Source organism: Chinchilla lanigera, unplaced genomic scaffold, assembly GCF_000276665.1.
Source record: "Chinchilla lanigera isolate Chin_1 unplaced genomic scaffold, ChiLan1.0 scaffold00146, whole genome shotgun sequence".
NCBI lineage: Eukaryota > Metazoa > Chordata > Mammalia > Rodentia > Chinchillidae > Chinchilla > Chinchilla lanigera.
Genome location: NW_004955547.1, coordinates 2,871,303 through 2,882,602, shown reverse-complemented (window position 1 = coordinate 2,882,602; position 11,300 = coordinate 2,871,303). Strand labels below are relative to the sequence as shown.

The following is an 11,300-nucleotide window of genomic DNA, read 5'->3' as shown; positions in this document are numbered from 1 at the left end:
ACCCAAGCCTATCACCATGCACCAAAATAACGTCAAAATGGCTTAAAGGTCTGAATATTAAAACAGAAACACTAAATCTAATGGAAGAGAAAGTAGGTGGATGTCTTGAAGATATAGGAGTAGGTAGAGAGTTCATGAACAAAAACCAAACTGCATGGGAAATACTTCAAAGAATCAACAACTGTGATCTCATCCTATTGAAAAGATTTTGCACAGAAGAAAAAAATCACCAACAGGGGTAAAAGAAAACCCATGAATTGGGAAAAATTTTAGCCAACTGTCCCTCAGACAAAGGACTCCTGCCTAGAATATATAAAGAATTTTTAAAAAATCAACTATGTTGAATAGGAGTGGTGACAGGTCCCCAAAATTTAAAGATCCAATCCAAAAATGGGCATCTCTGAGAAATACACACTTCTCACATAAATACAAATGGCAAATATATACATGAAAAAATGTTCAACATCATTAGTCATTTGAGAAATGCAAATTAAAACAACACTGAGATTCCATCTCACCCCAGAAAGAATAGCTATCATCAAGACATCAACCCATAACAAATGCTGGAGGAGCTGTGGGGAAAAACGAACTCTTCTGCACTGTTGGTGGGAGTGTAGACTGGTGCAATCACTGTGGAAGTCAGTCTGAAGATTTCTCAGCAAACTAGCATTAGAGGTCCCATTCAACTCAGCTCTTCCCCTTCTGGGTATTTTTTCAGAAGAACTGAAAACATCATACCGCAGCGATATATGTGCACCTATGTTTATAGCAGCACAATTTGTAATAGCTAAATCTTGGAAACAACCCAAATGTCCATCGACTGAGGTATGGATAAAAAGATGTGGTATTTTTATACAATGGTATAATGTGGTATTTTATACAATATACTCAGCTATAAAGAAGGATAAAGTTGAGGCTTTTATAGGTAAATGGATCCAACTAGAGACCATACTCATTAGTGAAATAAATCAGATTCACGTGTGTAAACATCGTATTTCCTCCATAGTAGAAGAACCTGAAAGAGTGAATAAAATCTGAGAGGAACAATAGATATTGTGAAAGGGAAAAGAAACTGCTCAAATAGGAAGGAGCAACTGAGATGAAGGAGGGGAGAGGAAAAAGGAAAAGGAAGAGTGAAAAAAAAATATATATATATACACAGGATAGCTAGGATAATTGTACTACTAATACCTGTTGATTTACTGAAAGGAGCTGTTAATGTGTAATTGTCTGAGCAATCTTGCATGCCTATATCTGATTATATGTGCAACCATTTTGAAGATGACATTATGTAATATAACAACCGTTGTTAATATCCTATCACCATGTTTTGAAATTCTGTATCATCTTTTATTGCTCCTTATACTGTTTTGTTTATATATTTGTTTCTGTTATTTTGGTTTTTTAAAATGGAAAACAAAATTTATATGTATATATAAGGATAGCTGAAATAGGTGTATTGCTGATGTCTGTGGTTTACTGAAAGGAACACTCAATGCTTAAAATTTTATTTTTTCTTGAGCAATTTTGCACACTGGAATTTGGTAATCAGAATGACGGATCTGAAAAAAAATATGCAGTATAAGAGCCTTTGTTGAACTCCTACCATTGTGTATGGTGAAGCTCTTCATCATTTCCAATGTTTTATTTCATTTTTTGGTTTTCTTTTACTTGTTACTGTCCCTGATTGTTTGATCAGTCTTACATTCTTATGTCTAGTGGACTGAGCAACCACTGAATGAGCAATCACTGAAGATAACAGTATGAAATATAGCAATCACTGCAAATTCCTATCATTTTCTTTTGAGGTCACGTATCGTTTTTGTTGTTTTTGTGTTGTTTTGATTTTGTTTCCACTGTTGTTTTACTAGCTTCTAAATTTTTAAAATAAAAAGTGAATCAAGGTTATAAAATAAGGCAGGGATCTTTTCCCAATATGAATAGTGGAACACAGAACCTTTTGAGCGGTAACACACTTACATACGATACTGTAGAGGAAATCATGATATTATGTATTTGTCAAGAAAAAACACAACAAGCTTTTTTCCAAAATATCAAGTTAATTAACATATTTCTTGTACATATCATCTTTTTGTGGTACAGCATTTGAAATTCCTCCCACTGTTATTTTTAAATATGAAATATGTTACTATTGACTTTCATCCTGCTATGCAACACAACTCAAAATTTACTACTCTTCTCTAAAAGAAACCTGAACCCCTGCCTAGACTCAAGCAATTCACACTTCCTTCTGCTCCCCTCCCCTCAGCTGTGATAATGCTCTCTCCACTGTCCACCTCTGTAAGTTCAACTTCTTACATTTCACATATACCTGAGACCATGGAATAATTTTCATCCTGTTCCTAATTTATTTCACTTAATATAACATCCTACAGATTCCTTTGCTTTATCTTTCTTTTTAGAGCAATTTTATGTTCACAACAAAATAGTTAAGAAAGCACAGAGCTTACCATATATCTTTTGCTCCTACAAATTCAACCTCATACACTTCCAACAACCCCCATTGCTGTGATAAATTTATTTCAATTCATTGATTTCCTACAATGACATGTCACTAGTAACCAAAGTCTACAGTTTACCAGAGGGTTCATTCCTGGTAGTGTACTTTCTACAGGTTTTTGAAAAGTGTATAATAATAGGTATATACAATTATAGAATTATATACAATATTCTCATTGCCCTGAAATCCACTGTCCTCCATCCATACATCCTTCCTACTACAGCCCTTGAAATCCACTCATCTTTGTATTGTCTTCAGGCTCCACCGTATCATATACTTGAAATCATATAGCCTGTAGAGTTTCACATCAGCTGCTTTCACTTAAACATATACTCTCAATTTCCTTTACATCTTTCCACGGCTTAGCATCTCATTTCATTTTCATTATGAGTAATCTTCCATTGTCTTGATTGTACCATAGTTTCTTTGTCCATTCCCCTACCAAAGGGTATCTTGTTTTCTTCCAAGTTCTGGCAATTAGGTTCAAGCTGCTACAAACAATTTTGCTGTGAACCCAAAATTGTTCTAAAAGTGAAGACAAAGTAAAAGATTCTGGAGGATGTTATATCAAGTGAAATCAATTGCCAGGGGTTTGTGTTGGTATATGTTTTCAATTAATTTTGGTAAATGACAAGGACTAGGATTGCTGAACTACACTGCAAGCAGGTTTAGTTTTGGAAGAAGCTGCAAACTTTCTTCAAAATAGCTGTACTAGTTTGCAACCTTATCATCAATGAATGCAAGTTCCTGTTTCCCCTTTTCCTTGTCAGGATTTGGTATTGTCACTGTTCTGGATTTTGGGGATTTCACTAGGCATGAATTGAAACATCATAGTTCAGGTTGCATTTATATGATACGTGTGATGTTCAGTATCTTTCTCATGCTTATTTACCACCTATACATTTTATTCAGTGAGATGAGTTCTTTGGATTTCAGCATACATTAGGTCCACTTGTTAGTTTGCTATTATTGAATTTAAAGATTTCTGTTTATCCTCTGTGTGTGTGAGAGAGAGAGAGAAAAAGAGAGAGGGAGAGAGAGAGAGAGAGAGAGAGAGAGAGAGAGAGAGAGAGAGAGAGAAAGTGAGACAGGGTTTCCCTATGTAGTTCAGTCTGCCTTGAACTTGCTTATGTCAGCCTTGAACTCACAGTGATTCTGCTACCTCAACCTCTAGAGCATTGGGATTATGGATGTGCACCACTTCTTCCAGTCTTCTCTGTGAATGTTGAGTAACAGTATACATTACAGCCTTTATAAAATGTGTCCTTTGTCAACATTTTCTCCTAATCTGGTGGTTGACTTTGCATTCTTTTAACACTGTCTTTTCACAGAACAGAAGTTTTGAGTTTTAAAAACCCAATTTATCAATTATTTCTTTATGTTGTATCTAAAAGTCAAGGGTATATCTAAGGTCATCTAGGTTTCTCCTTTGTTCCTCTAAGAGCTTTATGGCTTTGTGTTTTATACCTGGGATTATGATCCGAGTCAAGTTGGTTTTGGTAGAACGTGTGTGGTCTATGGCCAGATTTATTTTTCTTTGCATGTGGATGCCCATCTGCTACAGCACCATCTGCTGAACACAAAATTTTTGCTCCATCACTTCTTTTTGAAAGATCAGTTAACTGAATATCTGGGCTCATTCTGGGCTCTCTATTTTGTCCCTTAATCTATATGCCTTTCTTGTGCCAGTGCCACACTCTCTTGATCACTGCAGCTTCATAGTAGGTCTTTTTGTTGGGTATTGCCAGTTCTTTGTTTTTTCTTTTTCTTCAATATTGAATTAGCTATGCTGGGTGTTTTGCCTTTTCACATAAATTCATAATCAGCTTTATGGTAGCTTCCCCTGGAAAAAAATTGTGGGGTTTGATTTGGAAAATCCCATAGAATATTATACTTCAGAGTGAACATTAATGTTTGCAGCTAAAATGGTAATAATGTTGAGATAGCACATGATGGAATGTACAGTGGGACAAAAGAATCTAGGTATATTACAAATGTATAAACAAAGCTCACGAAAGGTTAAGGGAGTATAAAAAGCATAAACCAAGCAACTCTGAACAACTGCACTTTAGCAGATAAGGTTGCTTTCCAAGGAGGTATGATTAACAATTCTCAAACTATAATACTTACATTCCTGTGTTCTCTAGTGACATAAAAACAATACTTGGTAATATTGCTCTCACCCTGAAACTGCACAATATATATTTCTTAAATATATAAATCTATATTATATATAGATTTGAATATGTAAATCTCTCTTTATATATATTTCTTGAATATGAAAATATGTATGCATATGTAAATATATATTTTTGAATATAAATATTATACATATATGAAGAGAGAATTTATAAACTGAATAATGTAATTTTGAAACCAGAAAAGTTCCAGGATCTACAGTCAGGATGCTGGAGACTCAGGCGTGCTGATGATCTTGTTCCAGGGCAGCCTCAAAGCTGAGAACAGGAAGAGCCAATGGTGTACCTCCAGTATAAAACACGGCAGGCTTGAGACCCAGAGCAGGTTGATACTGTAATTTGAGTCTGAAGGCAGAAAAATCAGAGTCCTGGCTCAAAGGCAATCACATAGGAGGGTTACACATTTACTCAGCCTTTGATTATACTTAGGCCTTCAACAGTTTCAGTGGGCCCCCTAACATGAGGATAGTCATCAGCTTTCTTCAGTCAGTCAATTCACATTTTAATCTCTTTCAGAAACACCTTCACAAACATATTTTAAAGGATGCTTATTAGCAAAATATCTAAGCACCTTGTGCTGGAGTCCATGTGATAATAGTATTTTATTGCACATCAGCAGCATTTTGGCATAAGAAGAGAAGCAAAAGATTGTGATTCATGAGTCACTGTGCTGTGCTCTGCATGGGGTTGGCCAAATTACAGAAAAGAAGAATTATTCACTCTGCTATGTGTCATAGTGAGAATTCCTGTCAGCTAGAGATGACCCTGGCCTCTCCTCCCAGAACACATTCTGAAAATAGCAGGTCAAGAAGTTGCTCATTTCATTCAAAGAGCAGCACTCCTCAGAGAAGAACCACGGCAGGATCCACAGAATATCTGTGCATTCAAGCAACAGAAACAATAGGAAAAACAAAAGGCACTTAACAGTGGACCACAAAAAGGCACGATACAATATCAGAAAGAAATTCAATAAAGTGGTCTCAGCTACAAAACCAAAGAAAGAAGGGGAAATGTGATGAAATACTAAAAGGTAAAACATTATCTTAAAAAGTTCAGAAAAGGACAGAGAAAAATACAGTACACTAGAAACAAAGGCTGAATTGAAAGCAGCACCAAGAAGAAAGAAATGACTGAGGCCAATAATGGACACAGAAGAAAAGATGGACAAAACTTCATGGCAGTGAAAAAGGGGTCAGAGAGTGTTGAAAGAGAATCAAAATATGATACAGAAAAGGGAAAGAAAGTGGATAGGAAATCAATGTAAGCATACTTTGAATAGAAAATACATATGATATATACTTACAATATTTATATACATATGCAAATCATAGAATAACAAATAGCCCAATACACTTTTCACATACCAATAACACACCCCACACACTAGCCAGTGTGAGCACAACATCGCCAATAAAGTTATGAAAAGGATCCACAAGGACCTACTCACTTAGGACATGAATACAGCATATATTCTGGTCCTCAAACAAGCATCACCCACTCTATTTGTAAAGACATAAATAAATGTATAAGAAACTATACTGAATATTTAAATATGAATTCATTATATCTATTTAGGAAATGGAAGAGTATACGTGCATCTTACTAACTTTCAAAATTTAACTACAAGTATACAGCAAATGTGGATATCACATATTCAATGGGAACACGAGGCACATACATAGAACATACAAACACTGAAATACCACCCAGCATAAATAATGAGCTTTCTTTAAAAAATAAATTACTCAAAACAAAGAGATTATGGAAGGTTTAATTAAATAAAAGGTATATTATTTAGATATTTCACACAAAGAATATGAGAATGGAAAATTTTGGGCATCAAATATTAAGAAATAAGTAATAAGAACAAGGATGCTGAAAAATTGATTCATATAAGTTAAGCAATTTTTGCCATTAATGAATATATACACTTTTAAGACCTAAGTATGGTATTGGGTATATTTTTTAAAGCCAATCCTTAGACACATTGAATGATTTATGAAAAAGTTATAATTTCTAGAAATTAACTTTCCAATAATTTGGGGTAAGTGAGTGAATAGGGTAGAAGAATGGAAGAAACAGGGCCATGAAATCTTCATTGCTAAACCTGGCTGATTGGTCTATATGAGGCCAGTTGTGGTGTTTTTGTCCTTTTTTTTTTTTGAAGTTTTCCTTAAGGGCAAATTCGTTCTTTTACCTTTTGAATCCTTGGGGGAAATTGTTATTTTTTTGTTTGTCGTAGTTTGTTTTTTGCTCTTCGTTTTTTTTTTGGTTTGGGAGGAGGCCACGCCTCCAACTTTTTTGTCCCCCGGCAGGCCTTGGAGACCTTTTTTTTAGGCTTTTGCTTATCCTTTCCTTCCCTTAATTTAGGTTTTTTTTTCTTTTCCTGCGTTCAGTTCAAACTTGGGGGCGGAGGATTTTTCCTTGCTTAAGGGTTGCCAAAATATGCATTCTGGATATTTCATAACTTTGCTAACGCTGTAGGTGTGACTTCATTATTTGTAGAGCCCAACCCTCGCAATCTGCAAGCTCATCTTCCAGAAGCCAGCCCAGCCCATCTGTACCATATATAAACTGTTGCCTAAGCCCATCTCTTTCACTCGCTCTTCTCAGCTCTGTCCTCAGCCTCTCACGCCTTCCCAGCTTTCTCAGCCCCAGGGAACTTGTCTAGCAAAACCATCGTGAGGAGCCAGAGCAGCAGCCGCTGTGGCTTTAGTTCCAGCTCAGCCAGAGTCCCTGGGCTCAGCCGCTCCGGCTTCAGCAGTGTCTCTGTGTGCCGCTCCAGGGGCAGTGGCGGCATTGGGGCAGCGTATGGAGGAGCTGGCTTTGGCAGCAGGAGCCTCTATGGCCTGGGAGGTTCCAAGAGGATCTCCATCGGAGGGGGCAGCTGTGCCATCGGAGGAGGATATGGCAGCAGAGTTGGAGGTGGCTTTGGCTTTGGAGGTGGAGCCGGCAGTGGATTTGGTTATGGTGGTGGAGTTGGTAGCGGTTTTGGGCTCGCTGGTGGAGTTGGCTTTGGTGGTGGCTATGGGGGCGCTGGCTTCCCCGTGTGTCCCCCAGGTGGCATCCAAGAGGTCACGGTCAATCAGAGTCTCCTCACTCCTCTGAACATGGAAATCGACCCCACCATCCAGCGGGTGAGGACGGAGGAGCGTGAGCAGATCAAGACCCTCAACAACAAGTTCGCCTCCTTCATCGACAAGGTGAGTCATGAGGCCTGGCCCTCTGCAGACAAAGACATAGCAATCCTCCAACAGGAAGAACTAGGACAGCAAGTGGGGGCTTCACACTGGACCTCCACAGGGCACAAGAGGGCCCCTTGGTGGGTGACAAGAGCAGGAGGAGATGGAATTGGAACTGCTGAGTTCCGTTTGGAACTGCTGACTTCCCTACAGACCCACAGATGAGGCAGTGTGACAATGGAAAGGGCTAGGTCTCCTCTCTTGAGGATCTGAGATACAAGCAATGGCAGTGGTCCTCGGGCCCCTGCTTCCCTCTGGGGTCTGGATTAGAGAAAAAGGCTAAACAAAAACTGAAGAGAAAACAATTTTCTTCCTTGAATAATGAAAAAGTTAAACAAGTTACACAATATGTGAAAATGCTAATTTATTACACAAAACAGACAATGACTACAAAAATGGGATGTTTATAGGGGATACATGCATTAAGTGGAGGAATAGATATTAATTAATTTACTTATTTATCTATCCTTAATCTATATTAATCTTTAGGGAACATTTACATCCTGATAGCTGAATCCTATCCATAAAGGAAACTTGTACAATGGAACAACAAACACTATTTTCAACTAGAATTGTGACTGTGCTTGCAAAGAGAGGAAGAAATATTAAAAGCCACTGATTAGATTCACAAGTTAGATGGTGAGAAGTACTGAGTTGTTCATTCTGAGGGTTTCTTGGTTGGTCTGTGTGTTGGAAAAGAGAAACTGCAGCAGACCAAACTGTCAGTGTGAGTCTCTGTGCATGCTCAGCACCGTTCATAGGGAGAAGCAGGGACTGCTGGGAGACCTGCCAAGCCCTCACTTCTTGCTTTCTGGCTTTGTCTCACAAATAACTATCTGTGCCCCTCCCAGGTGCGCTTCCTGGAGCAACAGAACAAGGTCCTGGACACCAAGTGGACCCTGCTCCAGGAGCAGGGCACCAAGACAGTCAGGCAGAACCTGGAGCCTCTGTTTGAGCAGTACATCAACAACCTCAGGAGGCAGCTGGACTCCATCCTTGGAGAGAGAGGCCGCCTGGACTCAGAGCTGAGGAATATGCAGGACACAGTGGAGGACTACAAGCACAAGTGAGTCACAACAGGAGAGGAGGAGTGGGCTCAGATTCTCCAGCTCACACTGCAAAAGAATTCAGAGGACAAGTCTAGATGTGCACATAACTCTGGAGGAAAACTCGTGTAGGAAAGATGATCATAAATTACTGCCAACCAGCAAAAACTGTAAGACAAGCCTGTTATGTGAGTTAGGGGTAGAGTAAAAAGAAAAAAATTTGTTGTGATAACAGCAAGAATCGTTTGGTCTCTCTGTGGCAGGGAAAATGGATCTGGACGCTCTCCATTTATGGAAAGAGGGGATCAGAGACAGTCCTTGGGTTTCCTCCACACACTGGCTCAAATGCGTTATACCCTTTCCTTGTAGATATGAAGATGAAATCAACAAGCGCACAGCAGCAGAGAATGAATTTGTGACCTTGAAAAAGGTGAGCTGACAAAGTTGGGATTGAGGCTGCTCTGCTGAACCAGAGATATGCTTCCGTGTCCCCCTCCCCTCCAAGAGGAGAGATGCCAGGGAGGTAGAGACGGATGGCCTGAGCAGGAGGGCTCAGCTAACTCCTCTCATTTCTCTGTCCCCAGGATGTGGATGCTGCCTACATGAACAAGACTGAACTGCAAACCAAGGCAGACAGCCTCATCGATGAGATCAACTTCCTGAGAACCTTGTACGAGGCTGTAAGTTTCCTCTCCCACTTGCGCTTCACTTGGATAGGATCTGCAAAGGCAGGAAGACCTTGATGCCGGTACCTCTGTAAGTGGTATGCACAAAGATGACCTTCGCACCTTGTGTTCTGTAGGAGCTGGCTCAGATGCAAACCCACATCTCAGACACTTCTGTGGTCCTGTCCATGGATAACAACCGCAGCTTGGACCTGGACAGCATCATTGCGGAAGTCAGGGCCCAGTATGAGGAGATTGCTCAGAGAAGCCGGGCTGAGGCTGAGTCCTGGTACCAGACCAAGGTGAGCAGTGAGGTGGTAGCTGCTCAGCAATCCGTGTGTCCCAGGCTCCAGGTCCCACGCTTCTAATACCAGAAGGCTTCTGAACCACTGGGCTGGGGGAACTGCTGAAAGAATGTAGGGGTCTTCTCACAGCAAGTACACTACACATGGTTACACACTGACAGAATTTATGCCCAATCTAGAAAGCAAAAGGACTCAGAGGAAGGAGGACAGAGATCATATAAAGAACTCAGCATCTTGCTCACATGTACCCTGAATGTTCCTTCTCAGAATATACTACAGAACACTGTCAGATCCCAAGAGAACCAGACACTATGTGGTCTCCTAAGCAGCAGGGTTTGTGACTGGGTTTTACAGTGTCCAATAAGCCTGTAAAATCCACTTTTCCATAAATTTCAAGGGTATGACGTGCCTTTTTACAAGTGAGAGCCCTCCTTCGCATATCGATTTTCTGTGTCTTCCATTGACCTACAGTATGAGGAGCTGCAAGTCACAGCGGGCAGACACGGGGACGACCTGCGCAACACCAAGCAGGAAATCGCTGAGATCAACCGCATGATCCAGAGGCTGAGATCTGAGATCGACCACGTCAAGAAGCAGGTACACAAAACAGAGTCAGTTAGAGCTTGCTTCTATCAATCCTAGGTTCTTGGACTCGTGTCCACCGGGAATGAGGCTCAGGGCTGAGCCCCTGGAACGTACCAGATGATAAGCGCATTGTGTTGCCTCCCCTCCAGTGCGCCAATCTGCAGGCCGCCATCGCTGATGCTGAGCAGCGTGGGGAGCTGGCCCTCAAGGATGCCAGGAACAAGCTGGAAGGGCTGGAGGATGCCTTGCAGAAGGCCAAGCAGGACATGGCCAGGCTGCTCAAGGAGTACCAGGAGCTCATGAATGTCAAACTGGCCTTGGACGTCGAGATCGCCACCTACAGGAAGCTGCTGGAAGGAGAAGAGTGCAGGTGCGTTGCCCACACACTAGCTCAGTCCTCTGAGATCTCCCAGATGTCCCACACTCACCACAACATTAGAGCAGCAGTCATAATTGTGATTATGGTTCTAGTAAAAAAAAAAAAAACAAAAACAAAAAAAAAACAAACTGAAAAGCAGTTCCCCCTGAACTATCCCCAGGTGCAGGCTTCCCCAGGTCTCCAGGTAGCAGGTTTCTAGGTCTCACCTTCCTGTGCTCCTCTCTCCCTAGGCTGAATGGTGAAGGTGTTGGACAGGTCAACATCTGTAAGTACCTGGGCTCCCTGCCTCCCCAGCCCCAGCCCAGCTCTGGCTCAGTGAGGTAGAATGTGCTCACTGTGTCCCGTGTCCTTGTCCTGTC

General features: G+C 40.6%; 1 protein-coding gene across 1 annotated transcript; it reads left to right on the top strand.

Annotated features, from left to right (window-relative positions):
- The first annotated feature begins 1,936 nt into the window (after nt 1-1,936).
- Nucleotides 1,937-11,285, top strand: LOC102019111 (keratin, type II cytoskeletal 6A). Its single transcript, XM_005411965.2, has 9 exons — nt 1,937-1,967; nt 7,333-7,922; nt 8,813-9,027; nt 9,377-9,437; nt 9,592-9,687; nt 9,810-9,974; nt 10,449-10,574; nt 10,712-10,932; nt 11,172-11,285. The coding sequence occupies exons 1-9, from the start codon at nt 1,937-1,939 to the stop codon at nt 11,263-11,265; spliced, it is 1,599 nt and encodes a 532-aa protein (XP_005412022.1). The 3' UTR covers nt 11,266-11,285.
- Nucleotides 11,286-11,300: the final 15 nt, after the last annotated feature.

Excerpts from the sequence above, each read along its gene's own strand:
- LOC102019111 (XM_005411965.2), top strand. The coding sequence starts at position 1,937 with ATGAATAGTGGAACACAGAACCTTTTGAGCG. Across the intron at positions 1,968-7,332 it reads AACACAGAACCTTTTGAGCG|CTCTGTCCTCAGCCTCTCAC; the intron begins GTAACACACTTA and ends CGCTCTTCTCAG. Across the intron at positions 10,575-10,711 it reads TCGACCACGTCAAGAAGCAG|TGCGCCAATCTGCAGGCCGC; the intron begins GTACACAAAACA and ends CCTCCCCTCCAG.